Genomic DNA, 27,014 nt, shown 5'->3' with positions numbered 1-27,014 from the left:
TTACCACACATTTCAATCAGAATACAGTAGCGCTTTCCTTTAAAATATCTTAGCTATTTACGGATTACAGCCTTAACTCATTCTCTGATATCTTTACCAATGGGTATTATATAAATTTTACTGATTAAATCCTTGACAATATTTGCTTAAAGAATACTTTTATGTTATACAGGGCCCCATACATTTCATATCAGGTACCTCCGACAGCAGATGCGTGATAGCCTTTTTTTTTTTTTTTTTACCGCACTAAAACCCCCCCGGTGGCCGTCCTCGGCGCTGCGTAGAGGGCTCCAGGATCTCCAAAGGAACGCAACCGGAGTCCTCTTAGCGCGTTGCCCCGTCGGGCTCTGCCCAGGTGAGCTTGACGCTCGCCACACCGTCTGGTGCGTACGACGATATGCGACCACACATACGAGTACCGCCGCCCTTCCCGGGGTCGCTTACCGGGCGGTTCGAGCTACCCACTCTTGCCGCCTGCAACCCCGGAAGCCCCCTTTTAGTCGCCTCTTACGACAGGCAGGGGATACCGTAGCCCTATTCTGGTCCCGAAACTACAGGGACAGATGCGTGATAGCCTAGTGTTAAATAACATGGCTTCTTAATCGAGAGGTTCAAGGTTCCAACCCCAGGCACGTACCATTTACAAAATTAATAAAAATATATCACTTGCTTAAACGGTAAAGGAAAACATCGTGAGGAAATCGGCATATCTGAAAGATCTTTGAAAAAGGTCTTGAAGGTCTAATATCTAATCTATCTATCTATCTATCTATCTATCCATCTAATAATCTGCACTTAACCAACGCGGTGGACTGTGGCGTACAACCCCTTTCATTCTGAAGAGATAAGTACCTCGAGGGGGTCAAAAATCAGACGACAACGACCCCTGAGGATTGGAATTCTACCTGAGGCCTAAGGAAGAGATCTGAGGAGAACTAACTTGGGAGGCCTCGTACATCGCTTCAAATCAGATCATAGCAGCGAAACTGCTGCTATATGGTAGAAATAGGTGTCTTTGGGGTCAACCGCGAGTTGTACCGATCTGTATATTCCGCGCCAAACTGCTAGTCCGCTCCGAATATGGAAACGAGTCGCGTCACAATAGCAAATTGCTGATATAAGTGAAACGAAGACAGTGTGGGGCCCTTCCGGCACCCACCCGCTACCCGCTCTCGCCCGCGGGTACATAGCAGGCTTAATGTGCCCTTACATTACGGAGTATATGCTAACTAAACCTGCGCGCAACAACTTCAGACCGGACTAGAAGTTTGGCTCGGACTATACCTATGCTACTTATAACTTTCCTCCATTGAAACTTACCGACGGCGCAACGTCCTGAGAGAACAGGACGACAACGATTATTGTATCAATTACTGTAATTAGTCGGAAATTGTCGTATTTCCACTTTTTATTTGCATACTTATGATCTTTAGTGAATTTTAATTAAACATCTGATCACTATTACTAATGTATTTCGAGAGTTTGGAGATACCTGATGGTAAGTGACTACTGACGCCCATGGACATGGCATTAACCTCAGATAAAATTAGATTCCTCGCTGAGGTCAGCCACAGTTTCGCTACCTTTAAGGACTAAGCTGGAATGCCTCGGAAAAGTATGTCTCCCTTATCACACCCTTCAAACCAAAACACAGCAGCGTTTAACACTGATGTTATGAGACAGAAATAGGTGTGGCTAGGTGCCGCCGGAGTCGAACCACAAAGCATTCTACCACCTTTAAAGCTACTATTGGTTAGTAGCTACTGCCGGCAAAAGACATCTGTAATCAACTCCAGACAGGATTAGACTCCTATTTAAAATAGGCCACAGTTGAGTGACTACTCGCAAGGATCCGTGGTAGAACCTCTCCTTTTTATATTTATACCTAAATGATGAAGCAAACAAGCTACCTGATGAAAAGCAGTCACCATCGCCTATGGACATTTGCAACACCAGAGGAGTCGCTAATGCATCGTCGGCTTTGGAGGAGATCTTTTTGTAGAGCCTTTTTTTGTTTACGAGGGGGGACTCCTTCAAAAGGCACCCGGTGCCGTGGGAGCGACGCGGGAGGGATTTTAGTCGTCTCTTACGACAAGCAGGGGATACTGCTCTATTCTGGTCCCGAAGGTACAGGGACAAAGCACAGCCCTATACCAAAACTCTTGACGTCAAATCGATACTAGACTAATTAGAAGCGGCAGTGATACAAAGAGTAATCAGGATCGCAGGTCAACACAACTATTCCTTTGTTTCTTATCGGTTAAGATGAATCAGTTTCGGTTATTGTAATATTTAGTGACGTCATATTATTTAGTGATAGCTTAGTATAGTTATCGCTAAACTGCTAGTCCGCTGTGAAGTTGTTGCGAGCAGGTGTAGTCATACAATTTGCTATGGCGACGCGATTTATTTCTATATTCACAGCGGACTAGCAGTTTTACGCGGATTATACCTATGTTGAGGCAGTGATAGCCTAGTGGTTAAGAAACTCGGCCTCTCGATTGAGGGGTTCGGAGTTCAAATCCCAGGCACGCACGCACCTCTGATTTTTCAAAGTTATGTGCGTATTAGAAATTATTATCACTTGCTAAACGGTGAAGGAAAACATCGTGAGGAAACCTGCGAGATACCTGCATACATGCGAGATTTATAAAAAAAAAAGAATCTCAATGGTATGTGAAGTCTACCAATACGCACTTGGCCAGCGCGGTGGACTATGGCCTAATCCTGCTCATTCTGAGAGGAGACCCGTGCCCAGCAATGGAACAGGGATGGGTTGATGATGATACCTATGTTGGAATGCTTACTTACATGAAGTACGAGGTTCGAATTCTAACCCTTTGATATTTTTAATCTAAATGCGTAGGTATTTCAAATAAATTATTACTTTAACGGTAAAAAAAAATGACGTGAGGAAACTTAAATAACTAACCTGCATATAACAAAGGATTTTTTGTTTGTTTTTCGTATCATTCTCAGAAAACCCTTATCATTGAATACCCATAAGTGTGCATAAAAATAAGTGGCCCATCATCATGAATTTAGAATGACGTCACTAAATCAACTCGGTTAAATTCGGGGTTAAATGATTTAAAATCTAGTCGCAAGATTTGACCCTCACATACACGCGAACTAACAAAGAAAGGTTAATAAAAGCGTGTCATAAAAATAACTCAAAGGTAGTAGAACATTTTGTAGTAAATTCTACCTACAAGAAATTGTCTAATTTGTTCCAATTTTTGACTTTGTATCAGCATTAGACAATTTCTGCCAACTAGAAAAGATTTTTTTTTAATTTTAATCTTTGGTCGGCAAAACGATGGATAGATTGATTATTAAAAACGGGCAATAATCGCTAATAGTAACAACGCATCGACCGATAATCGAACTGATATAGTACTCAAATCATGTTTGATTCGGAGGCACCACCTCCACAGCTATTTCTGTGGTAACGGTGTATATTTGATGGTGTGGTAAGAGACATAGGTACTTATTCGAAGCGTTCAAACTTAGACCTCAGGTGTAGCTACGAACATGTGTCTAACTTCAAGTAGGAATCATTCTTATATACAGAATACAGATGTCATTTTTTTTTATAATATAGGAGTAGCAGACGAGCATGCAGTCCACCTGATGGTAAGCTACTGCCGCTCATGGACATCTGTAATCAACCCCAGATATGATTAGATATTCCTACCTGAGGTCGGCCACAGATGCCCCTGAGGACTAAGCTGGAACGCCTCGAATAAGTCTGTCCCCCTTACCACACCCTTCAAACCGGAACACAGCAGCGCCTAACATTGCTGTTATTAGGTAGAAATAGGCGTGGCGGTGGTGCCGCCGGAGTTGAACCACAAACGGTTCTACCACCTTTGAACCAATTGCTACCAATTAGCGGCAGTCGCCACTTACAATACATGATCATAATATGCTTCTTTATTATAGAAAAAACTCATGTAAGTACGTTTCCGCGAGATTTTCTCCACCACCCCATTCACTAAGGAAACCACCAAACCAATACCTTCAATCTATCATCTCCAATGTTTTGCCGCAATTTCTCTCAACGCGGAATCTCTCACGAGCGCAAACAATTGAACATTTATCATTACAATGACAGCTGACAGAGTATTAATTAATTCTGTCGCTTCTGTGTTACCGACATCAGTTAAAATTAGGGTTGAAACTACACAGCAAACAATAGCCTTTTTTTAAACAAGGGGGAACCTCCGAAAGGGTCCCGACGCCGTGGGAGCGACACGGGGTTATGTGAGATTCTTACCGTACTAAAACCCCCGGGTGGCCGTCCTCGGCGCTGCGTAGAGGACTTCGGGATCTCCAAAGGAACGCAACCGGAGTCCTCTTAGCGCGTTGCCCCCTCGGACTCCACCCAGGTGAGCATGACGCTCGCCACACCGTCTGGTGGGTAAGACGGTACGCGACCACACTACAGCCATCTTCCCAAGGTCGCTGAACGGGCGGTTCGAGCTCCCACTCTTACCACCCGCAACCCCGAGAGCACCCTTTTACCGCACCTAAACACCTCTTACGACAGGCAGGAGATACCGGATTCTGTTCCCAGAACTACAGTGACGAGCAAACAATAGCCTAGTTAGAAACCTAGTGGTTTTAAGAACCCTCTGTGGTTCGATTCCGACGGCACTACCGCCCCACACCCGTTTCTGTTATAACAGCAGTGTTAAGCGCTGCTGTTTTCCGGTTTGAAGGGTGTGGTAAGAGAGATATAGTTATCCGAGATAATAAGGCACAGGCAGCATACGCGTAGCAGCCGTCCGAGCAGCCCGGACGCAGGGGGCAAACTGAAAATCAACGCCATGTCTCAGTTTACTTTTTTTTTTGTTTTGTTGACGAGGGGGAAACCTTCGAAAGGTACCTGACGCCATGACGCGTGACGAGTGACGCCGGGTTATATGGGATTTTTACCGCACTAAAACCCCCCCGGTGGCCGTCCTCAGCGTTTGGTAGAGAACTCCGGGATCTCCAACGGAACACAACCGAAATCCTCCTAACGCGATGCCCTTCTATCGGGCTCTGCCCTGAGGGGAGCAATTTACGCTCCTCTCACATCCTCCTGGTGATTACAGCGATATGCGACCACACAAAACCACTGTCCTTCCCGGGGTCGCTTGCTGGACGGTTTGAGCTCCCACTCTTGCCGCCCGCAACCCCGGAAACCCCTTTTAGTCGCCTCTTACGACAGGCAGGGGATACCGTAGTCCTATTCTGGTCCCGGTACTACAGGGACAGATGTCTCAGTTTACCTGCACGTGGCACAAGCTGAGTTTGTCCCTTTTCGCGGTCGTAGCAACACATATTTTAGTAATAATTGAATATACAATTATTGTCCTGTTGTTGTTGTCTTTTTCCTTTTGTTTTACGTTATTATTTTTTAATTTTTGTCTCTTTCTGTTATTTCATTTGTGTTTCAATTATCCGAATAAAAATGTTTCTTTGTTTTTTCTTTTTAGATATACTTGGACCTCATGGGTAGCATGTGTTGCAAACCTCAGGTATGAATTACAGATGTCTATGGGCGACAGTAGCCACTTAGCATCAGGTGGACTGCACACACGTTTGCTACTTCATTATAAATACAAGAAACTGTCTCTCAATCAGTGGGTACCGAGGTTCGAATCCCACGCACGCTTGATTTGCTTTACTAACATTTTCTTAAGTTTCCGTTCCAAATTATGTCCAATAATAAAAAAATATGTTTAAAAAATTTAAGGGTACAATTGTACAATTGCGAAGTCATCATCAACGTCTGACTCATTTATAATTGATTTCTTTCTCTTTTACTAGATTTCCCAAAAGATATTCACTACAATTAATGTTATACAGGATTAGCATTATTAATAACCTAAAAACAGTAATTATCGCAACCTTATCAGTGTTATTGATATCGTGTTATCGATAAGGTATCGTGTTAATCCGTTAAGAGACATTTTATAAAATTTAGATTTTTGTTTTTAGAGCGTAGCCAAAAAATAGAAAACTGATTTTGAAAAAAGTACTTAGGACAAACACCCATAAATTTAAAACATTTCGGCGACACCACCGCCACACCTTTTTTTTATAATATACGACTAGCAACAAGCACCTGATGGCTACTGCCGCCCATGGACATCTGTAATCAAACCCAGATAGGATTCCTACCTGAGGTCGGCCACAGATGCGCCACTAGCCCTGAGGACTAAGCTGGGACGCCTCTAAAAAGTATATCCCCGTTACCACATCCTTCAAACAGAACACAGCAGAGCTTAACACTGCTGTTATGAGGCAGAAATAGATGTGCCGGTGGTGCCGCCGGAGTCGAACCAGAAAGGGTTCTACCACCTTCAAACCTATTTCTGTTATAACAGCAGTGTAGCGCTGCTGTATTCTAGTTTGAACTGTGATAAGAGGATAAATTTACACGAAACATTCCAACATACACCGGTCATAATAATCAATCGATCCATTGTTTGTCTACCAAAGACATATTGACAAATTCTACCTACTACAAAATGTACAATTTGTTCCAATTTTTGACAACCAAATATCGGCATTAGACAAATTCTGTCAACTATAAAAGAAATTGTTACATGTCAGTCTTGTCGGTAAAACATTGGATAGATTGATTATTAAACACGGGCATTAATCGCTAATAGTAACAATGCATCGACCGATAATCAACCTGATATAGTACTCAACTCTTGTTTGAAGTTGATAACAGATGTACAAACAGTAGTGACTTATTGTCAGGTGGACTGCATGCCGTTAGCTACTGCAATTACTAAAATATGACGTTTTGTTTGTATACCGCTAACAATAGAAATTCCTTTTTAGATTACTAACATAATTGTTATCAGCTACGCTTGTATAGGCGACGCGATTTTTATAAAACACTAGCTGACCCGACAAACGTCGTGTTGCCATATAAATAAAAAAATGTTAAGGGTGAACAACCCTTATCACTTAGGGGGATGAAAAATAGATGTTGGCCGATTCTCATAGATACCGGATAAGCACAAAAAATTTCATCAAAATCGGTCAAGCCGTTTCGGAGGAGTATGGCAACGAAAACTGTGACACGAGAATTTTATATATTAGATAGAAGTAGCTAAGTAGAAAACGAGCATGCATGCAATGCAGTCCACCTGATGGTAAGTGGCCACTGCCGCCCATAGACATATGTAATCCCCCATATATGATAAGAGTCCGACCTGAGGCCGGCCACAGGTGTGACGCTATCCCTGTGGACTATGTTGGAGCGCTTCGGATAAATATATGTACCTACCACACTCTTCAAACCAGAACACGGCTGCTCTCAAAACTGCTGCTATTATGCAGAAATAAATTAATCCATCAAAATTCAACTTAGGAACTAGTAAATATTATAAAAATAAGAAACCCGACCGCTTAAAAATAATGTGACAAATATAGTCTATGTCACTCCCACAATTTAGAGGAATCCAACGACACCTCATATGTTAATCCGTCAAGCCGTTTGTGCTGCAGCGTGACACAGAATGACACATACATACATACGCTCGAACAACATTACCCTCCGCAGTTCGATAATTGTAAATCTAAAGATACATCATACGAGGGGAACAACCCCCAAAAATTACAAAAATAGCACATCTCAATTCGGAAACAAACGCATGTCAAAATAGAACAGACAGACAGAATGGGGAGATGTGTCTATTTATAAAAACTACGGAACTGTAAATTTAACTCGCCCAAAAATAGTTCATCGCCCTATATTAAGTTTAGTATCACAGTAGTGATAGCCTAGTGGTTAAGAAACTCGGCCTCTCAATCGAGGGGTCCGAGGTTCCAATCCCAGGCACGCACCTCTGATTTTTCAAAGCAGCAGTGGGACAGTAATGGGTTGATGATCATTAAGTTTTCATTCGAATATTTCGGAAAGTTCAAGTTTTTTTAAGTTCCTTCTTATGACGAATTTAAGAAAAATATAAAATTTTTGCAAACTTACAAATAAAATCATCACTACGAAATTGGCTAGTAAATATAGCAAGTTTTGCAGGGAACAATGTTTATGTATTACACGTATAAGGTACAATGCGATCTGCCATATGGACATCTGTAACTAACTCGATATAGAACAGGTTCCACCTGAGCCGATCACAGATGGTCCACTCCTGAGGACTTGAATGTTCGCCTCACGTATGTCAGCTAGCATCCACGGTCTTCCACGGAAACACAAGAAATGCTTTACATATCGCTCCTGTCAAATTGATTTCATAGATGACTACGATATCTGCATATACCTTTTTTTTTTTGTTGACGAGGGTACCTTCAAAAGGTACCCGACGCCATGGGTGACGCCGGGTTATGTGGGACTTTTACCGCACTAAAACCCCCCCGGTGGCCGTCCTCGGCGTTTGTTGGAGAACTCCGGTTCTCACTCTCTTATTTCAGAGGACTCCGGAACACAACTGGTGTCCTCCTAACGCGATGCCCTTCTATCACGCTCTGCCCTGGGGGGAACAATTTACGCTCCTCTCACATCCCCTGGTGATTACAGCGACATGCGACCACACAAAGCGCTGTGATTCCCGGGGTCGCTTCCTGGACGGTTTGAGCTCCCACTCTTGCCGCCCGCAACCCCGGAAGGCCCTTTTAGTCGCCGCTTACGATAGGCAGGGGATACCGTAGCCCTATTCTGGTCCCGGTACTACAGGGACATCTGCATATACCTTAACAAAGTTCAAATATAACAGACTGGGAACACTACCGCAGGCGTGGAAGTTCTACCATCTTTGAGAATCATAACATAACATATTCCGCTTATACCAAGCGTAACTGTTACATCCATGTGCACCCACGTGTTACAAAATACCGTAACAATAGTTATTACTTGTTATACAACAAAGAATTAAACGAGGCTTTGATTCTTCAACTTTTTATGACATTGAAGGAGCAAGCATCCAATCCCAGGTGGATTGGTAACTGTCGTACGGACATCTGTAACCAACTCCATATAAAACAGGTTCCACCTGAAGCCGCTGGATGACAGTTTTTTTTGAAATCCTTTAATTTTGACTTTTTTTTTATAATATAAGAGTAGCAGACGAGCATGCAGTCCACCTGATAGTAAGTGGCTACTGCCGCCCATGCACATCTGTAATCAACCCCAAATAGGATTAGATATTCCTACCTGAGGTCGGCCACAGATACGCCGCTACCCCTGAGGACTAAGCTGGAACGCCTCGGAAAAGTATGTCTCCCTTACCACACCCTTCAAACCGGAACACAGCAGCGCCTAGCACCGCTGTTATTAGGTAGCAATAGGTGTGGCGGTGCCGCCGCCGGAGTCGAACCTCAAAGGGTTCTACCACCTTCGAATTATGTTTGAATTATGTTATTATTAAGAATTTACATACATACATACACTATGTTATAGTTTATGGACATTAAGTTTCAGGAAACAACTAAGTAGCATAAATAACTTCAGATTAATTTGAAAAGTCAAAACTGCCTAGGATCCGAACCTGAAACCATCAATGCTTATTAGCGAAGAATGAGTGAAGCGAAAGTCAACACGCAACCGTTGCGTTCAGTTGAGCAGGAAAGTGAATAGTGATTTACGACCGGAATATAAGTTGTTATCCGACTGCGGAGGGTAATGTTTTCGAGCGTATGTATGTACGTAAGTATGTATATTTATTGTATATAATACTAGCTGACCCGGCAAACTTGTGTTGCCATATAAAAAAAATTTAAAGATCTAACATCCAGCGGTATGAAAAATGATGAAATTACTGAAATGCCTATTAAAAAGTAGAGTTGGTGATAAAAGGGTAAGAATATTCATACAACCCGTATGCATTTTAAATGCCACATTATAGAAAAAAAATATTCGAAAATAAAAAATAAATGTTAAGGGTGAACAACCCTTGTCACTTAGGGGTATGAAAAATAGATAGTAGTCGATTTTCAGACCTACTGAATAGGCATATAAAATTTGGTGAAAATCGGTAAACCCGTTTCGGAGGAGTACGGTAACTAACATTGTGACACGAGAATGTTATATATAAGATTGAAGTAGCTAATTACCATACAATCCACTTCATGGTAGATCTGTAGTCAAACCCAGATAAGATTAGTATCCTACCTAGGGTCGGCTACAGATGCATTGCTACCCCTGAGGACTATATTGGAACATCTCGGATAAGTATGTCTCCCTTACCACAACCTTCAAACCATAACACAGCAGCGCTGCTACACTGCTGTTATTAGGCAGAAATAAGTGGTGGTGGTGCCTCCGGAGTCGAGTCATAAAGTGTTTACTACCTTCATATATGGAAGTATATATGTATGTATCATTCTTTGTCACGCTACAGCACAAACGGCTTGACGGATTAACATATGAGGTGTCGTTGTATATGTCTAAATTTTGGCAGTAACAAACTATTTCAAAAAGCAGTCGTTTGATTTTACAATTTGTGCCTAGTTGAAAACGTGGTTTTAGCAAACGCATGTAGTTCACCTGGTAATATAGGTATAGTCCGCGCCAAACTGCCAGTCCGCTCTGAAGTTGCGAGCAGATGTAGTCATACTATGGCGACGCGATTCATTTCTATGTTCAAAGCGGACTAGCTGTTCACGCGGACTATAAGTAGTCAATGCCACGTATGATACGATTACACGTTATGAATGTTGAAACATATCACAACTACAGTTGAGTAGTTGAATAAATCTTCGTGCATTTAACCGATATGTTAGACCTTGTAACGTTTGTTTACTGAGAACAGTTATAACGTGATTTCTATATGATTTTTTGTAATTATAGAGAATAATTCAACTGAGGAGGTAATACTGCTACACATTTTTTATAATATACTAGTAAAACCCGCGGCTTCGCCCGCGTTTTAAAAAAAACTTGACACACAACTGAAAATACATATTTTCATTGAATTTAATCAATGAAAATATGTATTCATACCTTCATTGGGATGACAGTGGCGTCATCTGTCGAAAATTGGCCGTACCAACTCGAGACCTTCGTAAGCTCATGCACAACTTTGCTTAAGGTCATCACCTGATCAAATGCATAGTTTACGATTCCATGAATGACATACAGACAAACATTCATTTTTATATACATAGAAGAATAGTAAACGAGCATGCAGTCCTCCTGATGGTAAGTGGCCACTGCTGCCCATGGACATCTGTAATCAATCCCTAATTAGATTGAATTCTGACTTGAGGTTGGCCACTGGTGGCCATTACTCCAGAAGTATAAGTTGGCAAACATTGTAATAATTGCTTTTTGATATAAGTACCATATATACAGAGTGAATTTTTCAAACGGGCCAGCAGGGTCAAATCCTTATCTATAAGGATTATCGAAAAATGCTGAAAGGAGATACGTGGCCGATTTTGATAAAAACTAAAACTGCATCATTCGTTTTTTATAATATCTCTTTCCCTAACCGGGAATCAAACGAGTTCATTTTGAAAAAAAAAGCACATCCTTTATTATTCCATCATCGGATAGAGTCACTTATAAGGATCAAATTCTGGAAAGTAATGATATATGACAAACTAAAGGAAAAGGCTAATTTTGAAGAAAATACATTATACCTAATAGTAAAGCGCCAAAGCATCGCCGCACGCAAACCATATGTTACATATTAATTCTCCAACGCAATCCCTCTACCAACTAGTAGATATCGCAAATTACAGGATGTAAAACCGGCCGGCCAAGGTAGTCATATTCTCATTAATAAAAGTAACAACGCACGAAGTGAACTAATCGTTTTTATATAATTAACTATAAGCTCGAACAGATCTACCACAAAAATAGACGAGAGCAGCGCTACCTAGCGGACCCAAATAAATATACTGTCTTACAAGCTGGTATGCTAAAAAATGACTTTGACAGCAGCCCCACCTAGAAGACCCAATTAAAAATATACTATCTTTCAAACTAGTATCTTTGAAAGTAGTAGAACCCTCTGTGGTTCGACTCCGACGACACCACCGCTACACCTATTTCTGTTATAACAGCAGTGTAGCGCTGCTGTGTTCTGGTTTGAAGGGTGTGGTAAGGGAGACATACTTTTCCGTGGCGTTCCAGCTCAGTTCTCAGGGGTAGCAACGCATCTGTGGCCAACCTCAGGTAAGGATAATCTTATCTGGGGTTGATTACAGATATCCATGGGCGACAGTAGCCACTTACCATCAGGTGTACTACATGCTCGTCTGCTACTCTTATATTATAAAAAAGCAACACTGTACCCACGTTCAATGCATACATGAAAAATATTCTACAAATCAATTCGGAGTCTATCGGAGTCTCACAACAAAAAATCTATGCGGAGTCTATTTCATTACAACTGATATAACATCCACTAATCTACATAAAAGCCGTTGATAACTAGGTGACAATTATCAAAAAAAGTCATACAAAACACATTCAAACAAAACCCATACTTATTCTTAAGACACTAAGCTTCAAAATATAACTGATACTTTCTCACCATGTGGGAGATTTTTGCTGCGGTAAAGTGGGTCTTAAACCACAATTTTAATGTTCAAAATCGCGTAGTGAATGTTGAACAAATAATTGTTCAGTGGGTACAGAGAACGGTACCCAGACATGTCATAGGGTTGTCACGATTTTGTAGTTTTATATAATATAGGAGTAGCGGACGAGCATGCAGTCCACCTGATTGTAAGCTACTGCCGCCCATGGACATCTGTACAACTCCAGATATGATTATACCTGATGTCGGCCACGGATGCACCACTACCCCTGAGGATTAAGCTGGAACGCGTCGGAAAAGTATGTCTCCCTTACCACACCCTTCAAACCAGAACACAGCAGCGCTACACTGCTGTTATTATGTGGAAAAAGGTGTGGCGGTGGTGCCGCCGGAGTCGAATCACAAAGGGTTCTACCACCTTCAAAACCTGTACCACCTGATGCTAAGTGGCTACTGCCGCCCATGTACAGATTTTTGACAAAAATCGGCACCATAACGTTGGCTAGTGGCTACTTGCCATCAGGTGGACTGCATGCTCGTCTGCTACTCCTATAAAAAAAATGGTGGACTGCATGCTCGTCTGCTACTCGAATATTATAAAGAAAAAATATATAGTAAGACTATATTATATTCTTATGGGCGGCAACCCTACGTCATACTCTCATTGAATAGTTGTATTGTAACACTTGAGTTGACACCATTCAAGAATATTGGTCGTACCTACTATGTGATGGCACCGAAACTATTGACTCCTCAAGACATATGCGAATTTTAAATGATTTGCAAATTGAATCCTAACTAATGTTATAAATGTGAATGTGTGTTTGTTTCCTTGTTTGTTACACTTTAACGCCTTAACTACATAACCGATTGTCATGAAATTTTGTACACACGTTGTCAGGGGTTCAGAAAAGGAAACAGGGTATATTTTATGCCGGAATAAAGTACCGTTCCCGAGGGATAGATAAAAATACTGACCACGAGAGAAGTCGGTGGTAAAAGCTAGTAAAATATTTTAAAAATACAGTCGTGTTAAGAATCTCCTCCTTATTTGAAATTAGAATTCCTTATTGGTTAACAAATCAGAACACAACAGCGCTTAACACTGCTGCTATTAAGCAGAAATAGGTGTGGCGGTGGTGCCGCCGGAGTCGAACCACAGAGGGTTCTACCACCTTCAAACTATCTTCTAAGAGACTCAAAGCCCATTCAATCCGTGCTTACTTATAACTGCCAGTTAAGGCTAGACACTATCTAAACTATTACCTCTTCTATCGTCCGTTAATAATATCTATCTATCCAATCTTTACCTACCAAGGATCGAAATTTAACAACATCTAGGATGAAGAAAATCTCAAATTTGATCTTTGTAGGCTTACTGGATGGTGTCCCTGTAGTACCGGGACCAGAATAGGACTACGGTATCCTCTGCCTGTCGTAAGAGGCGACTAAAAGGAGCTTCCGGGGTTGCGGGCGGCAAGAGTGAGAGCTCAAACCGTCCAGCAAGCGACCCCGGTAAGGATAGCGGTTTGTGTGGTCGCATATCGCTGTAATCACCAGGGGATGTGAGAGGAGCGTAAATTGCTCCCCCCCCCCCCAGGGCAGAGCCCGATAGAAGGGCATCGCGTTAGGAGGACTCCGGTTGTGTTCCGTTGGAGATCCCGGAGTTCTCCAACAAACGCTGAGGACGGCCACCGGGGGGGTTTTAGTGCGGTAAAAATCCCACATAACCCGGTGTCACTCCGATGGCGTCGGGTACCTTTTGAAGGTTTCCCCCTCGTCAACAAAAAAAGGCTTACTGGATGGATTGAATATTAATATTAATATGGATTAAATATTAATATCTTATCCAAGACACTCTAGGCCCATGCAATCCGTGTATACTTTTCTCTACCAGTTAAGGCTAGTCACTTTCTAACGCTGACAAGTTTCTAATGACACAATCAAAATGTTTTTAAGGTCGCGAAAATTGTCTCGCGGTGAAATTGATGGAGCGAAGTGCAAATCATTTGGCTATACATCTTTTGTATTAGTGACATGGTCGGCCATTACTGTTCCACTGCTTGGCACGGGCCTCCTCTCACAGTTTTTTATAATATAGAAGTAGCAAGTGAGCAAGAAGTCTATCTAAAGAATGGCCACTACCGCTTATGGACCCGGCAAACGTTGTGTTGCCATATAAATAAAAAAATGTGAAGGGTGAACAACCCTTATCACTTAGGGTTATGAAAAATATATAGTAGCCAATTCTCAGACCTACTGAATATGCATATAAAATTTGATAAAAATCGGTAAAGCCGTTTCGGAGGAGTAACTAACATTGTCACACGAGAATTTTATATGTAAGATAATCAACCCCAGATAAGATTCAAGTCCTACCTAAAATCGGTCACAGAAGAGCCGCTACCCTAGAGGACTAAGCTGGACTGCCTCGGATAAGGCTCCGTTACCACATCCTTCAAACCAAAGCAAGCGCTTAACACTGCTGTTATAACAGAAAACAAATGTAATCAAATGACATAATGACATCTCATCATACCTGGTATGTGTAATCTCATTTGTAAGAATGAGTTTGTAGTAAAAAGTTAAACCCTACAATTATGGTGTCGGAAGATTATAAAACATATTTCCGATCATAATAATGCGTTTTTAGGGTTCCGTAGAAACGGAACCTTATTACTAAGAACTCGCTGTCTGTCCGTCTGTCCGTTTGTCCGTCTGTCCGTCTGTCAGTGCTCTATCTCCTGAACCGTAATAGATAGAAACTTAATTTTTTTTTACAGAATATATATATAAGGGTGGCTGATATTACAACAAATACTAAAAATGCAAAAAAAGTTTAAAATAAATGGAAGTTTCCATACAAGAAACCACTATTTTTGACGTTTTTCGCTTTATCAATTGAATACATTTTCACAACGTATTTACTTCAGGGGCTACTATAACAACAAATACTAAAAATATAAAAAAATATCGATGATACGGAACCCTTCATATGCGAGTTCGACTCGTACGCCAAGTACGAGTCGAAGAATTATTTTATACTAAGAAATATAATTATTATTTGTAGATTTCTTAATAAATAATGTTGAGTATTTTTTAAGTCAATTAAGTAAAAGGAATTATAGAGTAATGGTAAGAAACCCGGCCTCTTAATCGAGGAGATCCGAAGTTAAAATCCCAGACACACTCTGATTTTACAAAAATATGTGCGTATTAGAAATTAATTGTCACTTGCTAAAAACTGTGAAGGAAAACATCATTAGGAAATCTGAGTAATGTCCAAAAAAAGTCTATAAATTCGCACTTGTCCAGCGCGGTGGACTATGGCCTAATCCTTTTCATTCTGAGAGAAGACCCGTGATCAGCAGTGGGACAGTAATGAGTTGTTGATGTAGATGACTTAAAGATTGTAGAACATTTTGTGGTTCGACTCCGGCGGCTCCATCTTCACATCCATTTCTTCTTTATATATCAGCAATATAGCGCTGCTGTGTTCTGAATTGTAGGTCAAACCGATTGTCATGATATTTTGTACACACGTTGTCAAAGGTCCAGAAAAGGACATAGGGTACCTTCCACCCCGAAAAAGTGCTGTTCCCGAGCGATACATAAAAACAACTATTGCCGTCGACCTCTGACAGGGCAAAGCCGCATATAAAAGATAATAGGTAAAACATATAATTAATTACATCACATACTACCATCATACGTATGAAAACCTTATTTAATTATTAGAATTATTCGTCATATGATGGATTAAAAATATTTTCCTCACTTGAATCAGTCGGAGGATAGCTATAACTGTTTTTATTATTAACCGAATTCAAAAAAGGTTTCTCAATTCGATCGTATATATCAATCGACAACGCCTAACACTGCTGTTATAACAGAAATAGGTGTAGCGGTAGTGCCGCCGGAGTCGGACCACAAAGGGTTCTACGTTTAAAAAACTAAATTAAAAACCTCAGCTACATCAACTAAAACCCCTCTAAATACAGGTTCTCGACAATTCCAAAGGATAATTCGATCCCAGCATATCAAGTGATCGTACGCCACTATGGGGGCGGTTCCCATCCGACCACGCGTGTCGACCTCGCGTCATGCTCCGTTGCCACGCGTTGAGTAACTTTAAGTTAGGGTAACTAACTAAATCTCCTATATGTTAGGCAACTAATGACCATTGTTAATAAGCAATCCATCAAAATGTTGCTTAACTAAGATCGAAATTTGACAATTTAGTATGTTATCTGAAGGTATTAAAATCGGTTCGACTCCGGCAAAGTGTTGCAAATGTTCATAGGCGACGTTGACTACTTTCCATCATAGCACGTCTGCTCCATCGTTAGGGTCAAACATAAAAAAGGAAAGAAATTACATTTTACATTTTTTTTTATAATATAGGAGTAGCAGACGAGCATACAGTCCACCTGATGGTAAGTGGCTACTGCCGCCCATGGACATCTGTAATCAACCCCAGATACGATTAGATATTCCCACCTGAGGTCGGCCACAGATGCGCCGCTACCCCTGAGGACTAAGCTGGAACGCCTCGGAAAAGTCTGTCTCCCTTACCACACCCTTCAAACCGGAACACAGTAGCGCCTAACACTGCTGTTATTAGGTAGAAATAGGTGTGGCGGTGGTGCCGCCGGAGTCGAACCACAAAGGGTTCTACCAACTTCAAATTCAATACCATCCTAATTATTCTGATTAACCATACCAGTAATAGATGAATGGGCTAACCTACACCATATAATATGTAATCCATCATTAGTAAAACAAAAGCATTGTGCAGTTATATATTTTAATTGCACGATAATACAATGGGCCGATAACATGACTAATGAGTCATTTAGTTACTGTATTAGTAATATCAAATGTGGTTTTCTTAAGAAAAAATATTTAGTTATAGAAATTATACTTCTCGATCTGAGAAAACAAATCAGACTATATTATTGCGGAGGGTAATGTTCGAGCGTGTGTATGTATGTGTCATTCTGTGTCACGCTGCAGCACAAACGGCTTGACGGATTAACATATGAGGTGTCTTTGGTTTCGTCTAAATTGTGGGAGTGACATAGGCTGTATTTTTAAGGCGTCGATTTTGTCACATCTAAATATATATAACTCAAAGGTGACTGACTGACATAGTGATCTATCAACGCACAGTCCAAACCACTGGACGGATCGGGCTGAAATTTGGCATGCAGCTAGGTGTTATGACGTAGGCATCCGCTAAGAAAGGATTTTGATCAATTCTACCCCCAAGGGGATAAAATAGGGGATGAAAATACTACTTCGTAACGCGAGCAAAGCCGCGGGCAAAAGCTCGTTTATTATAATTCTCTAGTTAGCATAGCATGTAGCACATAAGTTCTAACTTGGTACGTTACGCATTCAGATGTAACTCATAATTTTGCATTTGTGGTATTTACTTTTGTTTTAGTTAAGCCTAGTGGTTAAGAAACTAAGCCTCTTGATCAAGGGGTCTGAAGTTCTAATTCCAGGCACCTCTAATTTTTCAAAGTTATGTGCATATTAGAAAATCATTATCACTTGCTTAACGGTGAAGGATAACAGATGAGGAGAGAGTTTTCAAATGTATGTGAAGTCTACCAATTAACAGTTGGCCAGCGCGGTGGACTATGGCCTAATCCTTTTCATTCTGAGAGGAGACCCGTGCCCAGCTGTGGAACATTGATGGGTTGATGATAAGTTTTGTTTAGTCATTTGCTGAGTTAAAATTTGTTTCAATGTATAGAAATATATTTTATTATTTACACTAAAGAAGAATAACTCTTTATGTGAGTATATAAGTACACACACGCTTACATTGTCCTGACAGACTGACTGACTAATTGAATCATCATCACAGAGCCTAACCTACTGAAGATAGAAACATGAAATTTGGACAAAGACACCTTTTATGGCGTAAGGATCCACTTAGAAAGGATTGTTCCATCCATAAAAGGGTTATATAAGGGTTGAAAGTTTGTATTAAAATAAAATTGTATTATGATGATATGTTCTACGCATACAAATTCACTAGCAAATGCTAGTATTATTAAGGGTAGTATTATTCAATTATACTTTTGTATCTTTTTTATATTGTCCGAAATAAATTATGATGATGATGGTAAGGGAAGTAAATAAAAACATTCTAGAGAACATAGCTTCATTAAAAAAACACATCATTCAACAAAGGAAGTGTTACTCCTATCATGTTCCCATGGGAACCAGAATAAAGTATATATAAAATCTCTTAAAGAAAAATGCAATGCTGTGTGAACATTTGAAGTAAATCCATCAACTTTCGAGTTTAAACATACGGATACACAATTTTTATACTTAAAGATAAACAGACAATTAAGAAGAGGTTATATGTTGTTATCAAAGTATATTATGTATGTAATGTTTATATGCATTATTATCACATATGTTTTTGTATTTCTACATATCTTGAGGAAAAAACATCATGTGCACATGTGGAAATCATTATCCCATAATTTAAATTAATGTAATTCTATAACATGCATACTTAGAGTAAGTAATATTGCTTTTTATACAATATATAAGTAGCAAATTTAATGACCATGCAGTCCATCTGATGGTAAGTAGCTACTGCTCATGGACATCTGTAATCACCCCCATATAATTTGAATCCTATATGAGATGGACCATACCTGTAGCTACCGCAGAGGTCTAAGTTGTAACGCCTCAAATAAGTATATCTCCCTTACCACACTTCAAACCAGAACACAGCAGCGCTTAACACTGCTGTTAAAACAGAAATAGGTGTGAACTCTGGCACCTAACCATGAGTACTGCCAGATTAAACGAAATAATTTATTGGGCATCAGTATTATTTATGAAACTGGTAGAACCCTTTGAGGTTCGACTCCGGCGGCACCACCGCCACACCTATTTCTTCTTATGTTCAGTAGTGTTAAACGCTGTATTCTAGTTTGAAGGGTGAGGTAAGGTAGACATACTTTTCGAGGCGTTCCAGCTTAGTCCTCAAGGTTAGCGGCACATCTGTGGTCAATCTGAGATAGGAATATCTAATTCTATCTGAGGTTAATTAGACATGTCCATGGGTGGCAATAGCTACCATCAGGTGGACTGCATGCTTGTCTGCTACTCCTATATTATAAAAAAAGAAAAAAATGTGTTAAAACAACTCACCTCAGCTACAATCTTGTGGCTACGCAGATCATCCATACTCTTGCTAGTCTGCAACGAGTTCAACGTTCCATATTGGCTTCTATCGTTACCGTCTGAACCCTCAAAACACGGCACATCATATATATGCTCCTTTACAAAGAACTCAGATCTCGATGCCTTGCATTTACAATTCAAATGACAAATAAATCCTCCTTCTTTTTCGTTACTTTTGCATTTATTACATCTTTCTTCGTTAAACGTTGAATTCTTAATGTCCAAGCAATCGTTGCTGCATGAACAGCTATTACCTATGGAATTAGGGTCAGAGTTTAATCTTGTGTATGGCAAGCTACTCATTGAGTTGTTCGTTACTATGGCACAGTTTAACGAGTTGAGGCATTTGGAAAACGGGTCTAAGTTGCTTTGAATGGGTAAAGTCCGTTGTGCGATGTCTAAAATCTCTGTACAGAGGTAGTGCATTTCTTTTGGCTTTCTCTCTTTGGATTCAGTATGGCTATTGTGTTTAGATTTCTCAGCTTCGCGCTTTTCGAGCACTTGTTCGAGCTTTTCTAGCATTTTTCGAGGATCTTTTCGTTGTTTTGGAGACTCTGGGATCACTCCGAACGTTCTCGGAGGCTTTTTAGGTGGTGGTCCGGCCGGTAAGGGTTGCTTTAATGCCTTTTTGAGTGTATCCGTTAGTTTTAGATGTGGGTTCTTTTTCTCTAACCTCATTGTTTCGCTTGAAGCACAGAGATCGTTCATATTAGCCAGATTTGTGTTACTATCCGTTGTGTCGCTGCTTTCGTTATTTGAAACACTTTCGTTAGCTTCAGATATTTCTGACTTGTTTATTTCTTTGGGAATTTTTGGGATATCATCAGATTTGATAGATAATGTCTCTCTGGAGGTGTCAGATGGTTCAGACTTTTCGTACTGAGCGACTAGTTGTTTGAATTTACTAGTCTTTTCATCTTCCAAATTCTCTGTTTCAGAACTTACTCCGCTATCAGTCATAGCATCTTGCTTCTCAGTGGATTTAGTTTTCACAACCTTAGCGTATTGGTCTAGAATATGTTTGGGTACCTCCGAGTCGGGTATTGAAACCCTTTCCCTCACGTCTCGTACCTGACCAACAATAACAGCGTCAACTGTAACAGGAAACTTGTCTTTCTTCATCTGCTCCTCGATGAAGTCACCCAACAACTTCAATCGCTCCTTCGTGAGCTTTCGTTCACCCATTTTGTAAGAAAAGTCACTGGTTTCTGACCTACCGTTACAACTTCCGTGACGTTTTGGACTGTGGTTGATCTTCTGACTCCGGTCACAGCGGAACGCGTGACTTCGGTGTAACTTCTTGCCCGGGTCACTCGACTGTCGTGTCAATGACGTTTTTGAGTCACACGATTTTAAGTCATTTTTACCGTGTAAATAACTACTATTCGGTTTTGGACATTGAATGGTATTTTCCGCGGGATTATATTTATCGTGCGATGACGTGTTTTTGGTAAAATTACCAATTTCATTATCCTTATTGCCTTTTAACTTTTCGGGATAATCTACCTCTTGTACGCACAACTGTTTCGCGGTTATATTATTTTTTTTCGCCACAGACTCGTGTTCCACGTTCAAATTTTCGAATTTACTCTTTATTGCCTGCACTCTGTTTTTGGACGATATCATTATTTCATGAAAACGAAATACATTTTTAAGAAAGCAAACACTTATCAGTACTTTTTATGTAACACCGTAATATTTGCAAATTTATTCCGTTTTTAACACTAGAAATATCACTTTGTTATTAGAAGGGTGTTTGAAAACAGAACAGATGTATCATGTTTTAGAATGAACCTGTTGCACTTTTTTTTTTGGAGCACAGTCACAGGAAGCACTGTCTTTTTATTTTTTTAAATAAACAAAGCACTATTATCACTTCATCCAGCCAAGTAGCACAACTACTTTGTTATTCTGAGGAACTATTTTGAAACTACACAGATAGGCATCCAGTACGCTTGACAGAAAGTTTACATAAACAGTTGTCGATGTTACTCGTCGTTTCGTATCAAATCAAACGAAACAAGGGGCATGGCACTTTCGTAATTGTCAGTTGTCATACTTCGATACAAAATCTCCCAATAAATTTTAATAATCCTACTTGACTATTGATTTCTTTGTTTATTACAATAAAATATTCAACTCATTATTCAATTTAAATACTATTAATTAAAATAAATCATATTTTAATAAGCAATTAAAAGTGTTAAGTACCTAAGTAGGTATTGTAAGGTATCTTCCACATGACGTTGCATACTAATAACACAATTGTTAATATATCTAAGCCAACTTTTAATACACTTACTTTACATAATTAACAAAATATAAAATGCAACAATACAAATAAATCTTCAAATTTCCCCATTTTCTGGGTAATATTTCCCAACGCCAGCTGACAAATGTTTTCATGTAATCAACGTTCGGATACTCGATATAAAAATCGGTGCAATGTGTACTTCAATATTTCTATAAATTGGAAAAGCAATTATTTTATATTTTAGTAAGCATTTGATTATTATAAATCCTTAAACGTTTTAAAATATAATTATACTACCATTAGAACGTCTGGTAAAATGTTTTAATACAATATGTTAATATCGCCATCTAGCGAAAGAGCCTTGTATTAAAATTATGATCAACTGACTTTCCGAAAACAACTACTAGAAGCTTCAAACTAAAGTATAGGCAACGTTATCTATATTTAATTTTAGGCTTTGTTCTATAATTTTATAACTGTAATATAAAGAGGTAAAATATAATTTGATAATAGTATTTTTTGAGATATACATTAACACTCTATTACCGTACTGCTATTATTTTTATTATAACTTGTTGCTTGTTGCGACATCTGTTAACAAATAAGGAAAATTACTTTTCAATACAGAAACATAGATGTCAGCACTATTAGCATAAAGTCATTACGCTTACAAAATTTAATTAATTAGTACTAAAATTAGAAAATTATATAATTCGAAAGTAAGAGTAGGTTAAAATTGAAATAAATTAAAAATGTAGGTCACAAAATTTAGTTCAATGTAAAAATCATCAATTCTTAATGACTTCTAATGAAATAATAAAGTATTTACATCTCTCTCTCTCTCTCGTCAAAGTACGGATTTCTCAAATTAGCATTTCTTTGAGAATGTTTTTTTTTTAATATATAATAATTATAGAAGTAGCAGACAAGCATGCAGTCCACCTGATGTTAAGTAGCTACTGCTGCCTATGGACATCTGCAGTCAATCCTAGACAAGATTAGATACCTACCTGAGGTCGGCCACAGATGCGCCGCTAACCCTGAAACGCCTCGGAAAATTATGTCTCCCTTACCACACTTGAAACCAGAACACGGCAACGCTACACTGCTGTTAGCTTAACAGAAATAGGTGTGGCGGTGGTGCTGCCGGAGTCGAATCACAAAGGGTTCTACCACCTTTTAAACTTATTTTGTTTTAATTTTACTGTGGAGGGTAATGTTTCAAACTTATGTATTATATATATCATTGACGACCCGCGTAGCGGAGCGGTCAACATACCGATCTGACGCGCAAAGGGTTCGATCCCCGGCCAGACAGATATCTAAATGATGAATTTAGATTTCTGTTTCTGGGTCTGGGTGTTTATGTATTGGCTCTGTGTGTCCATGGCCCCCACGACACAGGGAATCCTAGTGTGGGGCTGTGAGTGTAGAAAGCGTTTATTATAGCGTTTATTAATTCTTTGTCACGCTGCAGCACAAACGGCTTGACGGATTAACATATGAGGTGTCGTTGGATTCGTCCAAATTATGGGAGTGACATAGACTATATTACTTTAATTTCAGTCAATTATTTAAACAGTCATATTTTTTATAATAATTCCTAGTATTTATTCTGATGATTCTGACAAAGTTCATTAGCTACCAGTGTCATCCTAATTGAATCATAGATAAAAAATTGTACAGATAACAAAAAATAGAATACAATTGTGACAAACAAAAACCATAGATAAAGATGTTTTTGTTTTAAAATAAAAACATTAATAACAAAATGTTTTGACAGTTAACCCATGACACTTATTAAGTCACTTGTTTTACCAAGAGAGATTAACTATCGCTATAAATCAACCCATTATTGTCCCACTGCTGGTCACGGGTCTCCTCTCAGAATGAGAAGGATTAGGTCATAGTCCACCGCGCTGGTCAAGTGCGTATTGGTAGACTTCACATACCTTTGAGATTTTTTTAAATCTCTCAGGTATGCAGGTTTCCTCACGATGTTTTCCTTCACCGTTAAAGCAAGTGATAATTAATTTCTAATACGCATGTCCGCGTGTGCCATAGTCCGTGCGCCCGCGCCGCGGAGTCCAGAACCCCCGCACCTCGTCTGCTCTCCGGTCGCCTGCGCCGCCCCCGTGCCTCACCTCCCTTCGGTCGCCTGCAGCACTCCCCTCGCTTCGTCTGCCCTTCGGTCGCCTGCGCTGCCCCCCGCGCGTCGCCGACCCCTCAACGGTTATATGAGATGAAACCGTCGGCCGAAACAACGCATATTTTGAAAATCAGAGATTCGTGTACGAGAACTGAACCTTGGACCCCTCTATCAAGAGGCGATAATTCCATCAGGCTATCAATGCTGTTCCTGCTGCAACTATTCCTAGTAGCCCTCATTTATATCTCAAAGGTGGTAGAACCCTCTATGGTTCGACTCCGGAAGCACCATAAGTAACTACTGCCGTCTATGGGCATCTGTAATCAACCCTAGATAAGGTAACGACCTGAGGTCGGCGTCAGAAGCATCGCTACTCCTGAGGACTAAGCTGGAACGCCTCGGAAAAGTATCTCCCTTACCACACTTCAAACCAGAACACAGCAGCGCTACACTGCTGTTATAACAGGAATAGGTGTGGCGGTGGTGCCGCCGGAGACGAACCTAGATTCTAGCACCTTCAATCACCTCTATTATTTAGGGTTTAGCGTTATTTTCAAAAACTGCACGCGGTCTAATCGTTACAAGTTTTCTATATAACATGTACCTTTGCAAAAACATCTTATTTTTCTATTTACGTAATATTTATGCGCAATTTTCGTAATATTTTTCAGTGTCAACAATTTTGATTGGCGTAAATTCCAAATTTATGTAATTTGGAGTTAAAAGGTGGCAGTGGCAATACTGTCGTCAACCCGCTGTCCCACTGCTGGGCACGGGTCTCCTCTCAGAATGAGGATTAAGCCATAGTCCACCGCGCTGGCCAAGTGCGTATTGGTAGACTTCACAGTTCACACACCTTTGAGATTTTTTAAGCTCTCAGGTATGCAGGTTTCCTCGCAATGTTTTCCTTCACCGTTTACGCAAGTGATAATTAATTTCTAATACGAATATAACTTGGTTAGAACTCTGTCTCTTTACGGGTCCGAAGTTCGAATCCACGACACGCAATGCTGATTTTTTAAGTTATGTGCTTATTAGAAATTAACTATCACTTGTCATAACGGTGAAGGAAAACTTCGCGAGAAATCCTGCATACTTGAAAGATCTTAAAATGTTCTCATAGGTATGTGAAGTCTACCAATACGCACTTGGCCTGCGCGGTGGACTATGGCCTAATCCTTCTCATTCTGATACCTGTTCCCAACAGTTTGACAATAATTCATTCACGATAATTGGCATTCAAAAACAATAATACGAAGAATCTTCATTACGAATATATTTTGATTTAATTGTTGCTCAACCGGGGAAAGAACCAAAGCAAGTTAGACCAGTATGACCACTGATCATCATGAAATCACACACTTAACTACAAATTGTATAATTATACGGTGAATGACGTCAACATGTCGTTATAAATATAATGTGTTTATTTTATACAATCATTGCCCGTGTTACTCCATTATACTATTATATACTATTATACTACTGTACTCTGCGGTTTAGCCTGCGTTTAAAAGTATAACTCTCCAACTACCCTACCCACAAAGGTGGTAGAACCTTTTTTTTTGACGAGGGGGAAACCTTCAAAAGGTAAAGGGACAAAGGTGGTAGCACCTATGCTTCGACTCCAGCGGCACCACCGCCACACCTATTTCTGTTATAACAGCAGTGTAGCGCTGCTGTGTTCTGGTTTTAAGGGTGTGGTAAGGGAGACATACTTATCCATCGCATTCTAGCTTAGTCCTCAGTGGTAACGGCGCTTGTGTGCCCGATTTTAGGTAGAAACCTAATCTTATCTGGGGTTAATTACAAATGTCCATACGGCAGTAGCCACTTATGGTGGTGCATGCTCGTCTGCCACTCCTATTTTATAAAAGAAAGCGCAATTTACTCTTTATAATATCAGCTAACTACTCGTACCATTGAAACTCCTGAGACAAACGGAGAGTTTTCAATACTTTTATATGCATTTATTATAAATCTATTCTTCTGACTATAAACAGACACTCAATTTAATTACTGTATATATAGATATACACTAGCTAAACCCAGTCACGCTTTGCTGTGGTTCAGTTTAATATATATTATTATGGAAGCAAACAAAATAATTCTATTTGCATAGATTCACCGAGAAAACATCATTCAATAACACTTACTTTATATTTTGTTACCTTTAGGAATTTTAGAATAAAACATATATAAAAACACACTTATATAGACATGCAACCTTGTGTAAAATTTTTACGTCAATCTATTTATTACTTATCTAGTTTTACGGATACAAACATACGGAAAATTATTTTTTTACATATTCATAGTTCTATGTGGCGTTGCCACGCTGGGTGTTTGCCACAAACTTCAAACATCTACAAATGTTTGGCTTTATTAATAACTACATACTTCCAAACCTACACAAACCAACTCGAACTCTCTATCCACACATTTTAGTTGTAACGGTTTGGCGAACTTACAGCATACAATAATTTGTCATGCCGCATGCCAAAGCTCAACAAACAGTTACAAATTCTAACGTGGGGATAGAGCATTTGACTTGGTTTGTGTGTTGCTAGTTGCAAGTGCTTAGATCTAATGGAATGTCGGTTTTCTAACAAGTGAAGTATTTGAAGATGGTAGAACCCTCTGTGGTTCGACTCTGACAGCACTACCGCTACATCTATTTCTGTTATAACAGTAGTGTTAAGCGCTGCTGTGTTCTGGTTTGAATGGTGTGGTAAAGGAGACATACTTTTCAGCATTCCAGCTTAGTCCTCAGAGATAGCGGCACATTTGTGGGCAACCTAAGGTAGGAATCTTATCTGGGGTTGATTACAAACGTCCATTGGCGGCAGTATCCACTTACTATCAGATGGTG

The 27,014-nt window shown here is 39.9% G+C and overlaps 1 protein-coding gene across 1 annotated transcript in view; it reads right to left on the bottom strand.

Moving 5' to 3' along the window:
• The window catches only part of LOC140756866 (uncharacterized), a 70,710-nt gene extending 48,966 nt beyond the window's left edge, over positions 1–21,744 (bottom strand). The window contains exon 1 of the mRNA XM_073092398.1: positions 19,707–21,744. Coding sequence (XP_072948499.1) covers positions 19,707–21,365 — 1,659 coding nt within the window. The 5' untranslated portion in view covers positions 21,366–21,744. The remainder of the gene's footprint in view (positions 1–19,706) is intronic.
• Positions 21,745–27,014: the final 5,270 nt, after the last annotated feature.

The sequence above is a fragment of the Epargyreus clarus genome, unplaced genomic scaffold, assembly GCF_041222505.1.
Source record: "Epargyreus clarus isolate Ecla_fem2 unplaced genomic scaffold, WU_Ecla_fem_2.2 ptg000036l, whole genome shotgun sequence".
Classification (NCBI taxonomy): domain Eukaryota; kingdom Metazoa; phylum Arthropoda; class Insecta; order Lepidoptera; family Hesperiidae; genus Epargyreus; species Epargyreus clarus.
Note: the sequence above shows the minus strand (reverse complement) of the source record. Positions and strands in the feature narration are given on the sequence as shown.